General features: G+C 51.1%; 2 protein-coding genes across 20 annotated transcripts in view; both read right to left on the bottom strand.

The window, feature by feature from the left end:
* The window catches only part of KMT2D (lysine methyltransferase 2D), a 41,286-nt gene extending 37,021 nt beyond the window's left edge, over nucleotides 1–4,265 (bottom strand). For 9 of the 10 annotated variants that reach the window (XM_054664279.2, XM_054664283.2, XM_054664287.2 and 6 more), the window contains exon 1: nucleotides 3,617–3,754. The gene's annotated coding sequence lies outside the window, so the exon portion shown is untranslated. Of the gene's footprint in view, nucleotides 1–3,616 lie in introns of all 10 variants that reach the window. The other variant, XM_063785689.1, reaches the window with a different exon arrangement.
* Nucleotides 4,266–8,689: 4,424 nt separating this feature from the next.
* RHEBL1 (RHEB like 1) lies at nucleotides 8,690–14,025 on the bottom strand. 10 transcript variants are annotated; one of them, XM_063785694.1, is made up of 8 exons: nucleotides 13,728–14,025; nucleotides 13,047–13,186; nucleotides 10,982–11,049; nucleotides 10,633–10,715; nucleotides 10,490–10,546; nucleotides 10,245–10,292; nucleotides 9,364–9,445; nucleotides 8,690–9,206 (listed from the first exon to the last, which is right to left on the bottom strand). In XM_063785694.1, the coding sequence occupies exons 2-8, from the start codon at nucleotides 13,162–13,164 to the stop codon at nucleotides 9,117–9,119; spliced, it is 546 nt and encodes a 181-aa protein (XP_063641764.1). In that variant the 5' UTR covers nucleotides 13,165–13,186; nucleotides 13,728–14,025; the 3' UTR covers nucleotides 8,690–9,116. The 10 variants fall into 10 exon arrangements, with proteins under 10 accessions (XP_063641764.1, XP_009423768.1, XP_001159472.1 ...); XM_009425493.4 differs by having other exon boundaries at nucleotides 13,582–14,019; XM_001159472.7 differs by having other exon boundaries at nucleotides 13,047–13,118; nucleotides 13,728–14,000.
* Nucleotides 14,026–15,106: the final 1,081 nt, after the last annotated feature.

The raw sequence follows: 15,106 nt of genomic DNA, 5'->3' as shown, positions 1-15,106 counted from the left end.
GCTCAGACCAACCCCCGGCCCATGCCCTAACTGAACTCAGGGTCTCACCCAGCCTGAAGGTCTCAGGTCATTGCCCTTAGCAACACCAACTGCCCTTCCTCTTCAGATATCCCTAGTAGTTAACAGAAGTGGACCTTGAGAGTTACTGAGCATGTGTAGCCAGGCCTGAGGCTAAGCATGCTGGGAGTTGTAGTCTCAGGAAGCATAGAGCCACTCAGAGGAGTTCTAAACAGGGCAGGACATAGCACAGCACAGCGGAGTAGCTTCCTTCCTCTTCCCTCAAGCAGGGTTTCCACACACATACATGGGGGTGGGGAATAACGGTCCCTTGTCCCTTCTTCTAAGAAATGCGTGCCTGTATCAGAGCCAAATGAAACACACTAAAGTTATACCTAAAAAAGTTGAGACTTACACCTTTGGGCATTATTTTCCTAGATCTCAGAGGGAATTAAGCACAGTGGGGAAAAAAAAGAACAATAATTACAGACACGAAGAATAGGAAAGGGATCCTATAGAAGGAGGGAGAAAGTGATAAGTGTTAGCAGCTTGTAGTGGGAAGTGTAGACCCTTTCTCTTAATCAGAGATGGTATACAGTGTTCCTACAGAAAGTGGTGGTGAGGTGGGGGAAATCCCTAAAACAGAACTCAAACAATAAAAGTTTGAGAAATTCATCTCTCGCCTTTTCCACTCTTCTTGACTAACCAGAGTGACCACACCACCCTTAGCAAGGACAGCCCGTCCTCCCAAACTGGAAGGCAAATACCGCAGTCAGCCACTTACGGTTGAATGACTGGGACAGATGAGACAGGGGGAACCCTCAAAGGTGCCCCAAATCAGTAAATCAATTCCCTAAGAACTACAGTATCACTCTTCCTGCCCTGAACTCACCCTTTATTTCCAGATAGTGGCTATGCCCCTCTGGAGACATGTCACAGGAAAGAAAATTCCTTTTTCCCCTAACACTCAGAACTCACTGGATAAAGTAAAGCATCACCTGATACACATCATCTCCATTCCCAAGCCATCTTTCCCAAACCTGCCACACAACCACACTCGAAAGGAAAGCAGGGTGGGTCATCTGGCCGGCTCATACAAAAGCTGCTCCAGAACTTCAAGGAGTCCTTAGAAGCTACCATGGGAAGTGGGAGGTGGAGATGAGGGCAGCAGCCAGGCCCCTCTTCCATTCAGTCATTCAAGGCCTGGCCACACCCGGAAGGTCCAAGGGGCCCTTAAAGTTTTCTAATTCTTTGCATCTTACTATATCTTACCACTACATACCCCTAAAGATCCTCTACCCGCTCTGGTCTCAAAGTTGAGGCCAAAAGAGTCACAAACATCAAGAAGTAAAAGGCAACAATGATAATACAGTGGGTAGGAGGAGGGCTGCCTCACACAAGGCCAGAGGGGCAAATTCCTCAGCCCTCCCCCGAGCTCAGCCCTCTCAGGCTGGTAAGGCTGGTACTGCTCAAGAAGGTACAGAAACCACCTTCATCTGGCCTTGAGAGAGTACTAACATCCTCCAAAGCCAGAGCCCATTCATGGGGCCATGGAAGATGAGAGATTAAGAAGCAAAGAGAAGAATGTCATACAACTTGTACCAAAAATAATCCAGGGGGTACCTCCAAAAAGCCTGAGCCCTCAGTCCCTATTTCCCCATCCCTACAGTCCAGCACAGGGATCCCAATGCTGATTCCCAGTTAATAGGCCCCTGAACATATCTAAACAAAGACCCCAGGTTCCCCAGTCCCATCATTCACAGCCAGTAAACTGACACACATACACACAAGGATTTTTTCCCTGGATCTAAACTGGGGTAGTGTCTCACCAGGCTTTCTCCACAGAACTAGAGATCCCAGACAGTAGGTACAGATCTAGGGAGTAAAACTGTGCTGGCACCCCTCAGTCCTATACCTAAGAGGTCCAAAACAGCAAAGAAAAGGACAGGGATTTATCTCAACCCACTCTCCTTCCTGCCTCCCTCCCAGACCAACAGCTTTCACTCCATTTTCCCAGACAAGGGGGAAATGGACGCTTGGAGAGGTGTAAGGCTGAAGCAGGCCCTTGAGTGAACAGCTCTTCAGGAGGACTCAGGACTTCCTGGTTCCCAGCCTGGACTCAAACCACACCTCTTCCCACCCCCATTTTGGGTCACCCCTCCGAGATGGATCCAAATGGAATACTGGCCCTGCAGACTCTCTGAACTGTGTCCCTGGCTCATCCTGAGAGCAGGCACAGCTAACAAGGTGCAGTCCTACATAAGGAAGTTGTTTCGGGACAAACGGGAGGGACTCTCCATAGAATGCCGGAGTGGAGAGCAGGATTGACAGCTCACCTCACTCCACTACCCCTGTGCCACCTCTCACCTTTCAGAAATCTTTAAAAGGCAAAACCCCTATTTTCTCCTTTCCAAAACCAGACTCAAAGAAATCTAGTATATGTATGTTGGAGCAGATAAGAGTGAGGGAGCAAAATGCACCAGCCAAATCCCTGCTGGGTAGCATGACAGGTGTGAGAGGGGCAGTCCCAGCCCAAGCAAGGCCCACAGGATTGAGGCTCAAGCTGCAGGCACATACACACCCTTTCTCCCCAATACCTTCTGCCAGGGGTGGAATCACTGGTTTCCAGGAGAAAAGAGCTCTGATCAAGCCATTTCTCCTCCAGAGAGACACAGGCCACCCCATTCTGCACAGTTGGTACAGGATCAGAAAACCAGTTAACAATCCCTGGTCAAAAAAGGGTTGGAGAGGTCTGGGAGGGGCTTGCAGGACTGGCCAGGGACTCATGGGCAGCCAGCTCTCCATACCAGGCCGGGAGAAGGCAAAAGACAAAAGCCATTTTTTGCAGCCTACATTCGCAGGAAGTAAATCTCAACGGCCTCCTCTATAATCCTCTGGAGATTAGATCCATCCCAAGAGGAGGGGAGGCAAAGCAGGCTAAGACAGCACTCGGCCTCACTGGGGTCACTTTGCCAGGCAGGGGCAGTTTAAAGTTGAACAGCAGAGCCAGAACTGCCCCAGCCCCGCCTCCTTCTTGCCCCAGCTACCCCCTTCATCACAACTAGTCAGTTTCCACACACTCTCCCTTTGCCCAGTGAAAGAAGGCCTGGTGAAGGATCTGGGGTTCCTTGAGTTTTCCAGGGACTGCTTTGGGTGCCCAACTCGGTAGGAACAACCTTAAAGTCCAACTGGCATAAGTCTGACCTGGCAGTGATCACCCTCCCCCACCATCCCAAGTTGCTCTGTCCCAAGGCCCACAAGGAACCCTGAAGGGAGAAGCAGCAGCCTGGGATTGGTGCTGGCATCAGGGCCCGGGTCCTAGTTTAGTCGAGCTCCCCCAACACAAAAATAAACAGGCAGAGAGGCTATCTGGCCAGGTTCCCAAACTCCCGTGGTTCCCTGAACCCCCAGTCTTTAAAGAGGCACACCCCAAGACACCAGGCCTCAGTTCTGCCCTGGTGACTGGCTCAGGTTCCCTTGACAGACCCTGCCAAAGGAACGCTCCCCAGCTCTGGCACCCCCTTCTCCAACCTAAAGGCCAGCTCCGGCTAAGACAGTCCATCTGGCTGTGCCCCCAGTCCAACCCTTTCTGGGCCCTGGCCGGGCGGACTTCACTCACCTCTTCACAGGGCGATCCAGAAATCCTCATCCGAGAACATGGCCAGAGCCCGGGCCGCTCCCCGACCTCCAACCGCCAGAGCGATCACAGCCGCCCCCCGCACGGGGGGGCTTAGGGGGGCCAAGAACGGTAAATCCAGGTCGGAGTGGCCACCCTCCCCCCACAAAAAAACAGCAAGAAGCCAAAGAGGGGTTCTCTGCCTCAGGTTCCAGCAGTTTAGGTTTCCATGGACAGCCCCAGGGCGGCGAATCCCGAGCGGACACAAAGAGAGCACCGGTGGCTTTGATCTTGGGCGAGCAGGCTCCGCATCCGCGTCGCCGGGCGGCCTCTCAGTCCTAGGGCCCGGCCAGCGCCCCGGCCGCCCGCGCCGGGCTCGGGCGGAACGTCGAGGCTCTCCAGATGGAACGTCGAGGCGCCTCCCCAGCAGCCCGGAAGGAATGCCGCGCCGCCCCGCGCCTGGCCCGGATGGAACGTGAGACCCTCGCAGGAGCGCCGAGCCCCTCTCCCCGCCCCGGCCGGCGCCCGGGGCCGCGCGAGCTACGGCGACGCGGGGCCGGCGGGGCCGCGGGGCTGAACCTGACACACACCCAGCGCCGGGCTTCTCGACCCCGAGCGCTCACCCTCGGCGGCTTCGAGCCCCCCACCTTCTGCTCCCCCCGGGGAAGGGAGGAGGCTAGGTAGGCGAGGAAGAGGAAGGGGCGGGCGGTGCGAGCCCTCTGCCCGCTCCCCTCCGGCCGCTCCAGGCCCTGCGCTCGCCTCCCTTCCCCTCTGGCCTCGGGAGCTGCCCCGCCCCCGGCCTGGCCGGCTCTGGTCGGTGGCACCCCCTCGACCCCCAGCTGACTGTGATCGCAGGCGGCCTAGAGGTGCATGGCCCAACCCCGGCTCCCGGCACCGGGGGGTCAGGAAACTGAGCGGAAAGTGGGGAACGAGGCAGCCATTTGCAACCGGAGAGGAAAGTAGTGCAGCGCGGCGCCGCTCCGCCTCCCCCCCTCCGCCTCCTGTTCGGCCGGTAGGGTGGTTCCTGCGAAGGGGCTATTTCCTGGCCCAAGAGCTGGGCAGCGGTCGTGAAGATTCGTGAAGCCTTCGGCGCTAGATCCGGGGGGGCCTTTTGCCCGGGGCACCCCACTCGAGAGGGGGAGAAAGGAGAAGAGGCGGCCCTATTTTGTGTTGGAGCGGAGCGGCGGAGGGATCCCGCCCTCTCGGAGGAAAGGCTGTGACTCTGCAGTTCTACGCACACGCTGCGGGATCCTTCCGCTCCGGGTTAACCCCGACCGCGCCGGGCCGGCAGCAGGGCAGACACGTGGGAACGAAGCACCCCTCCTCTCCGCCGCGGCCCTGGAGCCGCCTCATTTACCGCCCAGGCCGCGAAACTAGGACTCTGGCCGCTGTCTAATTCCATACCCTTTGCAGTCGTTGGTCCCTGAAATTCCAACTGCCCCTTGATTTGGCCAGGGGCAGTCTTTCCCGGGAGGGGGATGGAAGAAGAGCCAGGAGATTGGCCGCTGCTCAGCATCCTGGGAACTGGAGTCCGCAAATGGAGAAAGTGAGGTACGGCGCCTGGCGCTGCAGAGGGTGGACTCTTGCCACGTTTGGGGACCCGAAGAAAACTGGACGAGTCCCTAGTCGTTCCTCCTGACTCCCAGTCCCCCGTGTGAGGAAGGACTGTCGGTGCCCACACAGTCACTATACACACCTCCCCATCGAAACATAAAGGTAGAGCCTCCCTTTTCAGGGTGCCCCCACTCCCACCTCCAGTCCTTCCAGATATTCAGTACCCGTGTCCCTTTTTTAGTAAACTGAGGTAGCCTCGCTGCTACCTGGCCGGAGTACTGTCCTGGACAAGATCGCAAAACATACTCTTTGCAGGCACCACCCCCCCCCCCCACCATAAGTCTGGATGAGAAAACATTGGAATGCCTCTTCTGCATCAACGCACACATGGGGTGGACAAAAGGAGACAAATTAACTATGTCCAGATACTTTATATATTCTTAGTTATTCCTCGCCTTCATTATGAGTTACATGGAATTATCTCCATATTACAGATGAAGATTAAGGCTACAATAGGTAAAATTGCCCACAGAACTACATCTAGTGAGAAGTTGAGCCATTATTCAAACCAAAGGCCACGTTTTTCCTAGGATTACAAATAATACTACTACATTTTTTTTAAAGAAGATGTGGAGAAAGAGGCAGGCAGATTAGATCCAATGCCAGCTTTGTGAGGAAAGGGTTTACGATGCTGTCCAAGAGAACTTTTTTTATTTTTTGAGACAGAGTCTCGCACTGTCGTCCGGGTTGGAGTGCAGTGGTGCGATCTCGGCTCACTGCAACCTCCGCCTCCCTGGTTCACACGATTCTCCTGCCTCAGCCTCCCTAGTAGCCGGGATTACAGGCGCACACCACCAGACCCGGCTACTTTTTTTGTATTTTTAGTAGAGACAGGGTTTCACTATGTTGGCCAGCCTGGTCTCGAACTCCTGACCTCGTGATCCGCTCGCCCTGGTCTCCCAAAGTGCTGGGATTACAGGCATGCGCCACCGCGCCCGGCCCCAACAGAACTTTTCTACAGTGATGGAAATGGACTAAATCTACACTATCTAATATGGTAGCCATCAACCACATGCAGCTCTCGAGCACTTTGAAATGCAGGTGGTACAAGTAAGGAACTTTTTATTTTAATGAAATTAAATAGCCACATGTGAGGTGATGCTTTTATATTAGACAGTGCAGGAGACCTTAATCCCTACTGGTAAGAGTAATAGGAGGGATCAGGACTAGGTTTGTCCTCTTCCAGCCACACATTGGCATCATGTTTTCTGCACTGACCATTCACACATATTTGAGCAAAAAAACTCCAGCAGTGATCCCACACTTGTTTTAATTACAATAGAATAAGTTAACCAAGAAACAAGTTGGAAAATGGAAGGCCCCTCCCAGGTTTGCACCCAGAGGCAGGGAGAGGCAGACCCTCACCAGAAAGACCTCCAGTAATAACACAGATAGCCACCTACTATTTCGGTTTTTTTTTTTTTTTTTTTTGAGATGGAGTTTCGCTCTTGTCGCCCAGGGTGGAGTGAAATGGCGCGATATCGGCTCACTGCAACCTCCGCCTCCCAGGTTCAAGCGATTATCCTGCCTCAGCCTCCCTAGTAATTGGGATTACAGGCACCCACCATCACACCCAGCTAATTTATTTTTAGTAGAGATGGGGTTTCACCACGTTGGCCAGGCTGGTCTCAAACTCCTGACTTCAGGTGATCCACCCACTTTGGTCTCCCAAAGTGCTGGGATTACAGGCGTGAGCCACTGCACCCAGCCACCACCCCACTATTTCTTAAGGACTTATTATGTGTGAAGAACTGTAGTAAGCTTTGCATATATTACCTCGTTTAATTTTCATCTCAACTCTATGAAGCATACTTAGCCACTCTTCATAAATGAGAAATGGTGGCTCTGAGAAGTTAAGTGACCGCCCAAGGCCACACAGCTAAGTGGAGGAGCTATTAACCGCTATCACTACTGTCCCCAGGCCTTGAGATTATTGATAAACTAGAAAACTGTAGATGTTTCTAAGTCTACCCCAGACCTCATGAAAATGGCAGCAGGAAGGTAGGCTCATGTAATGAGTATCCCAGGTCAGATGTGCAAAAAGACTTAATTTTAACATAAGGAGAGACGGTGGTGACCTACCAGAAGAACCTCCTAAGCCAGTGAGATTGTTGTTTGGAGTATGTTTCTTCTAGCAGCCCTTATTTCTTTTTAGATTCTGGATCAGAAAAGCAAAAGCAGCTGTCAGGACTTTTGAAAATCAGCATGACAAGCCATATCCCCAACTGTAAGCCTGGAGCCAGGCACTGACAAAGTCACAGCTAAAAATCACATCTAGGTTTTGTCAATCCTTCCCAAGTAAGTACATTGATAGGGTACCTCGGGCTCCCCCAGTTGTCAGAAGAGGTCTGTACCTTCCCTGTGAAGATCTACCATTCAAATAACCCTTACACATCCTTGGAGGAGGTATTAGACTAGTTAGGCAATCAGGCTGGTGGGAGGGTGGGGATCAAGAAAAGCAGAGGCAAACAGGACCAAACTTTCCTAGCTGAAATATCAATCCTACTGAGGCGGTAGGCCCATAAAAGCAGAACCAATAGCCTTTGACACCTAAAAAAAAGTAGCACACCACCAAAGGTGTAAAAAGTACAAAAAGATTAAAGGTATGAAAACAGCAAAGAACGGCCATTTTAATGAAAGACACTGGGGACATGGAGGGCCAGGGGACTGATATGCACCGGAGGCATTATTTCTTACTTTACTCAACACTCTTGGGAAGTCAAAGTCTTCACAACACTTTAGTCTCTGCCTCTACACTCCTTCTCAATTCTTACATCATTAGGAATGAGGGGCTTCCTTTCTTCTCCTGAAACCCCATCATCTTTGAATCCAAGCAAATGCCCAGGCCCCAGGAAGACAGCTAGGTCAGCATGTTGCAGTTGGCCACTAGAGGGTGGTGTTTCTGTAATTAAGGGGATCTTGAAAGGCTACAAAACTTGGATGGGAGTGGCAGCCAACTGGACTTAGTATATGAGGAACCCAGCAGAATAGAAAGGTGGGAAAGGCAAGTAGTAAATCTTAGGATAATGGTCCTTAATAAGTGAGGAATAAGGAATAGGAACAAGGTAGGAGGAAAGATATCCCACCAAAGACCACAGCCATCACTCCTTGGAAAAAGAGATCTTGGCTCTGAGCTCTCACTAGATACATAGAAGTCAACAATAAAATAAAGCCGGGGGCAGTGGCTCACGCCTGTAATCCCAGCACTTTGGGAGGCTGAGGTGGGTGGATCACTTAAGGTCAGGAGTTCCAGACCATCCTGGCCTAGGTGAAACCTCATCTCTACTAAAAATAAAAAAGTTAGCCAGGCATGGTGGCGGGTGCCTGTGGAAGACTGAGGCAGGAGAACTGCTTGAACCTGGGAGGCGGAGGTTGCAGCGAGCCAAGATTGCAGCACTGCACCACTCCAGCCTGGGCAACAGAGTGAAACTCCGTCTCACACACACACACACGAAAAAGAAGTCAACAACAAAAGATTTCTCAATTTATTTGCATATATACATTGTCACCCCAGGGAGCCAGCTCTATTTCAGAAGTCCCCGGCTCCCCTTACCCAGCCAACACCCAAAACCCACCCAAGAGGATGGGTCCTGGATAAATAATGCCCGGGACTCATATCCTGACCCCATAGGTTATAACAGAATTCATCAAACAAAAACAGAGGGCTAGAGGCCAGTGTCCATGAGAGGTCCTTGCCCCTTTGTAAACATTGACATCCAGGCCACTGGAGCCTGGGGAAAGTGTGCAAACATGAGGATGCCACACTGTGTGTCCAGGGGCCAGGAACACAGCTGGCAACCATACCCGTGAAGTCCTGAGGATCTGCCCCCCACTGGAACATGGCAAGTGCCAGGGGCAGAAGCAAGGCAGTTACCCCACACCCAAGGGCTCACATGAGATGGCAGCGACGCTCTTGCCCATAGGAATTCTCCACACGGGCAATCTCCTGGATGACTTTGGTGAAGATGCCTTGAGTCAGCTATAAGAGGAGAGGATTCAGGGCAAAAGTCAGTTCAGTGCCAATACCACCCAGCTCTGGGGTGAAAGCCCCATTCCCGCAACATTCCCACCACCAAGCAGTACAATAAGGAAAACACAGCTACCATCACCACCCTTCTAGTCTTCAGGCCCAGCACCTGATTCTCTCGAGCAGATGACTCCATAAATGTCGCACCCCAGGACTCTGCCAGCTTCTTTCCTTCAACTGCCTGTACCTCTCTGGAAGCAAATTTGGGACATAAAGATGGAGGATAGAAATGTCAGTAAGTGCTCTGAAAAATCTTCAGAATCAAGACTTCCTGGCCAGGCACAGTGGCTCATGCCTGTAATGCTGCACTTTGGGAGGCCGAGGTGGTGGATCACTTGAGCTCAGGAGTTCAAGACCAGCCTGGACAACACAGGGAAACACCATCTCTATTAAAAAGAAAATGGGCCACACGCGGTTGCTCATGCCTGTAATCCCGATACTTTGGGAGGCCTAGGCGGGCGGATCACAAGGTCAGGAGATCGAGACCATCCTGGCTAACATGGTGAAACCCCGTCTCTACTAAAAATATAAAAAATTAGCTGGGCGTGGTGGCACGCGCCTGTAGTCCCAGCTACTTGGGAAGCTGAGGCAGGAGACTCGCTTGAACCCGGGAGGCAGAGGTTGCAGTGAGCCGAGATCACACCACTGCACTCTAGCCTGGGCAACAGAGCAAGACTCCGTCTAAAAAAAAAAAAAATAGAGAAGAAAAAGACTTCTTCTGACCCATGCCATTTCCCCAAGTTTTGGGAGGAGGGCTGTGGAAGGAGAAAATATAGGTAAACAAAGGAACAATGGGTGAATCTAGGACTGAGGCTTGAAATATGAAATTGTGGCTTTTAAGATAGAAGTATTCTCTTTCTTAAGCTTCAGGTTAGAGACAAAGAGAGGTGAAATGACTTGTTTGAGTCAGTGGAAGAGCCAGGATGAGAGCCTGACTGATTCCCAGTCCATTTCACTTCCTTTTGCTCTGAGTAGCAGAGATTTACATACCTCTCTGGAGAGAGATCTGCCTTGTTCCCCACTAGAACCACTGGCACCCTATGAGGAAACAGCAGTTACTTCAGAATCCCCTCATTCCCCGCATTCCCCAACTCCTTACATCAAGGCTGGACGACTCCTTATCAGACCAGGCAGGATCTATATCCGAGCCTCCTCTCTAACTTGACAATTCTCCCCTCTGCTCTCTCCCACCCCCTCATGCCCACACTATGTCCCTATCCCCCAGGGCCACTTACCGGGTTTTCCCATGGCCTTCGTGTAGCTTTTGGTACAGACTCTCAATGACTTGGAAGCTTTAAACACAAGAATTGGAGCTATAACTTTATGAGACAGTCCTCAGGTTCTCCCAAGTCCCGCACTCACAACCTTGGTCACTTACCTATGCAGAGAGGTGACAGAATACACAAGCACATAACCATGGACCCCAATGATGAATGAATAGGGCAGAATGCTGTACTCATCCTGGCAAGAAATGGGAAACATCAGTACCTAGATCCAAACCACTAAGATGGCAAAGGTTGGTGGGACAACACCCAGGTGACCCTCCCTGGGGCACGCCCTGCTATAGTCACTTCAACATGTATTTATGGAACAGCTCCAATGAGCCCTGCACACTGTTAGCAGGTAAAATGCTTTTAATACTACTTTACGGATGAGCCACAAAGACTACCAGACTTCATCTCCGAGGGCTGAACTGCCACATTTGGATACCATACCCCAACTGGTACCTGCCCTGCTGTGTCCACCAGATGTAGGTGAAACTCATCTTTGCCAAGAGTCACTATCTTGCTGTAAGCTGAAAAGAAAAGAAAAACTTGACTGTGAAGTGCCTTATAGGACCAGCGATGTATGTCCCCTGACTTTTTTTTTTTTTTTTGAGACAAGAGTCTCACTCTATTGTCCAGGCTGGGCTGCAGTGGCACGATCTCAGCTCATTGCAACCTCTGCCACCCGGGTTCAAGCTATTCTCCTGCCTCAGCCTCCCGAGTAGCTGGGATTACAGGCACCTGCCACCATGCCCGGCTAATTACATTTTTTTTTTTGAGATGAGGTCTTGCTATGTTGCCCAGGCTGTAGAGCAGTGGCTATTCACAGGCGCACTCTTAGCACCCTATAGCCTGGAACTCCTGGGCTCAAGCAATCCTGTCACCTCAGCCTCCCAAGTAGCTGGAACTACAGGTGTGCACCTCTGCACCTGGCTGTCTCCTTACCTTTTTTTTTTTTTTTTTGGCAGCATTTTTTAAAGTAGATTATTGGTTGGGCACAGTGGCTCACACCTGTAATCCCAGCACTTTGGGAGGCCAGGGCAGGCGGATCACTTAAGACCAAGAGTTTGAGACCAGCCTGGCCAACATGGTGAAACCCTGTCTCTACTAAAAATACAAAAAATTAGCTGGGGATGGTGGTGCATGCCTGTAGTCCCAGCTACTCAGGAGGGTGAAGCGTGAGAATTGCTTGAACCCAGGAGGTGGAGGTTGCAGTGAGCTGAGATTGCGGCACTGCACTCCAGCCTGGGTGACAGAGCGAGACTGTCTTGAAAAGAAAAGAAAAATAAAGTAATTACTTTTGTTTTATTGATGAATAATAGATGTACCAAGTTTCAGGGTACATGTGACAATTTAATACATTCATATAATTTGTAAAGATCAAATAAGTGTATCTGGAATATTCATCACCTTAAATATTTGGCTTTTCTTTATGCTAGAACCGTTTGAATTCTTCTCTTCTAGCTATTTTGAAATGTAAAATAGCTTATTGTAAGCTATAGTCACCCTACTGATCTACTAAATCTTATTTCTTCTATCAAACTATATATTTGTACCCATTGATCAATTTATCTTCATCCCTCCCACTCCCTTCCCCCTTACATTCTTTTTATTCTTTTTTTTTTTTCCTTTTTTTCTTGAGACGTTGCTTCACTCTTGTTGCCCAGGCTAGAGCACAGTGGCGCGATCTCAGCTCACCGCAACCTCCGCCTCCCAGGTTCAAGCAATTCTCCTGCCTCAGCCTCCCGAGTAGATGGGATTACAGATGTCCATCACCATGTCCGGCTAATTTTTTGTATTTTTAGTAGAGACGGGGTTTCACCATGTTGGCCAGGCTGGTCTCGAACTCTTGACCTCAGGTGATCCACCTGCCTTGGCCTCCCAAAGAACTGGGATTACAGGCATAAGCCACGGTGCCCAGCTTTTTTTTTTTTTTTTTTTTTTTTTTTTGAGACAGTCTCACCCTGACACCCAGGCTGGTGTGCAGTGGCACGACCTTGGCTCACTGCCACTTTTGCCTCCTGGGTTCAAGCGATTCTCCTACCTCAGTCTCCTTTGTAGCTGGGATTACAGGCGTGCGCCACCATGCCCAGCTAATTTTGGTATTTTTAGTAGAGATGAGGTTTCACCATGTTGGCCAGGTTGGTCTCGAAATCCAGACCTCAATCCATCCGCCCGCCTCAGCTTCCCAAAGTGCTGGGATTACAGGCATGAGCCACTGCGCCCGGCCTCCCCTTACATTCTTAACCTTGGGGGTGACACAGATAGATCAGCTCCAGGGAGTTATCCAGGTAACTGGAAAGACACGCTAAGGTTCTTAATGTCTACATCTAAACTATCCCAGACTCAATATCTTGCAAAATCCATACTCTAGCCATCCATCGAACAGGATTGCTAAAGAAGAAATCAGATGTAATGTCTAAATAAATCAGCCCCTTGGCACCAGAAAAATAAATTATGGAGTTGGGTGGGGTATCCAAGCCCTCGGGGTCGCATCACCAGCACACTAGGGGAGAAGTCTACTCACTATTCTCCACTGTAGGATCGTAGCCTTCCGAGAACTCGCCTTCCACAAATTGATGTGCCAAAGATGTCTTCCCTGTGGGGAGCAGTGTGACAGTTGTATCCAAATCATCCATCCACATTCACATCCTCTGTCCTTTCGGACTGTGGCCCAGGACCAAAGGAGACCCCAAATTAACACCACAGTCTGTGAGTGCCTCAAGCAATGCTATCCTTTGTGTCTACCCTCACCCTCTTTTCACCCAGGGTCTCCGCACTTTGGCTACCGGATGCATTCAGAAGCGCAGCAGGAAGCCTTTCCCGCCGCCTTCCCCACCCCATCCCACTCGTAGGAAGATCCAAGACTCCCTAGGATCAAGTCCGCCCCGCCCCAGGACACCTGCGACTATCTGTCCCCACGGAGACCGCGTCCCGGTTTTCAAATTGTGACCCCACCCCTATCCCCAAAGTAACGCTGGGACCACTCTGAGATTCCCGCAGCCAGGTCCGCATTAACCCTTAAGTGCTCCCGCTTCCTGCAGCCTCCACACACCACCAACCTTTATTCCTCCACTCTTCCAATCCTCGCTCTACAACCCCATCCTTACGATGTCATCATTCCTCCCTGGGTCGCGTTCCCACGGCAGCGCGCCTCTTCTGGCTACAAAGCTGCTGCGCGTCCGAGCTCTGCAGGGCGGAGACTCACCTACAGAGCGGTATCCGAGGATGACCACCTTCCTGTAGCGGACCAGCGGCATGGCAGGAGCCCGCCCCAGGGGCTTGCGGAACTGCGGGCTCAGAGAGCCCGAAAACGAAGTCAGGGTGTGAGCAGGCGCGGCAGCTGGTGCAGGAAAGTCGCTCACCCCGAAGCTGCCGTGGGCAAGTTAGAAGGAAACCAAAACAAGCGCCGCGCCCGGAGCTGCCCACGTGATCACAACACAGCACGTCTAACGCCAGGGAGCCGGGCGCCAGGGGAACTACTGAGCCGCGCCGCGCCGGGCTCCGCCCCCCAGGCCGCTCGCCATTGGTCCATTAGAATGGGTAAGGGCGGTGCCGCCAGCAGGAGGGAAGGGTGGGCCTCACGTGGAGCGGGAGAACTGGGAGCTGCGCGTGCGCAGACTGGAGCCGGTTCATTCATAAAGAAACAGAAAGGAACCCGGGGTCCTAAAGGCGTTTGCGCATTTGCAGCCTAGCTGAAGTGGCTTCGAAGAATTATGGATGGAAAATACCCGTTTTGTGGTTTCCGGTCATAAGATTCTAGCCCTCCCTTTTGCATGGTCTCTGGGGTCCTTAGATAGGGAGAAAAACGCCAAAGTTCTAGTATATTCCTTCTGCTTCCCCCAGCCTTCAGCCCCAGACCTATCAAGGTTTCCAGTCTTCCAGCATCTAATTTCAAACTGCAATTCTTGTTCTTGCGGAAATTGCTAGAATTTATGATCAAGTAGTCTGAGGTTTCTTCTTCATCATCATGATCCTCAAATATTCATTTTTCAACAAATACTGAGTATATACTACATGTTTCAGGCATTGCTCCAGCTTTGGGGTCAGAACATGGACATCACAATGTGTCTGCTCTTATGAAGGGAGAAACAAACATACAACAAGGAAATATCAGAGAGTGTTAAGTGCTGTAGAAGATGGTGTGATGAAAGATGACCACTTTATTTTTTTTATTTTTTTATTTTTATTTTTATTTTTTTTGAGACGGAATCTCGCTCTTTCTACCAGGCCGGAGTGCAGTGGCTCTATCTCGGCTCACTGCAAGCTCCGCCTCCCGGGTTCACGCCATTTTCCTGCCTCAGCCTCCAGAGTAGCTGGGACTACAGGCGCCCGCCACCGCGCCCGGCTAATTTTTTGTATTTTTAGTAGAGACGGGGTTTCACCGTGTTAGCCAGCATGGTCTCCACCTCCTGACCTCGTGATCCGCCCGCCTCGGCCTCCCAAAGTGATGGGATTACAGGCGTGAGCCACCGCGCCCGGCCGACCACTTTATTTTTTAAAGACAATACAGCATTTTTAATTTTTTTTCTTTATTTATTTTGAGACAGGGTTATGAGACTGGCTAATTTTTGTATTTTGGGGAGA

Source organism: Pan troglodytes, chromosome 10 (genome assembly GCF_028858775.2).
Source record: "Pan troglodytes isolate AG18354 chromosome 10, NHGRI_mPanTro3-v2.0_pri, whole genome shotgun sequence".
Lineage (NCBI taxonomy): Eukaryota > Metazoa > Chordata > Mammalia > Primates > Hominidae > Pan > Pan troglodytes.
The sequence above is the reverse complement of the archived record's forward strand: the minus strand, read 5'-3'. Positions and strand labels throughout refer to the sequence as shown.

What these genes read in the sequence shown, in the direction of transcription:
- RHEBL1 (XM_063785690.1), bottom strand. Translation starts at nt 13,779, where the DNA reads ATGCCGCTGGTCCGCTACAGGAAGGTGGTCATCCTCGGATACCGCTCT. An exon ending in CCTCGGATACCGCTCTGTAG is followed by an intron (nt 13,119 to 13,727) that starts GTGAGTCTCCGC and finishes TGCTCCCCACAG; the next exon opens with GGAAGACATCTTTGGCACAT. An exon ending in CAGGGCAGGTACCAGTTGGG is followed by an intron (nt 10,716 to 10,969) that starts GTATGGTATCCA and finishes ATTTCTTGCCAG; the next exon opens with GATGAGTACAGCATTCTGCC.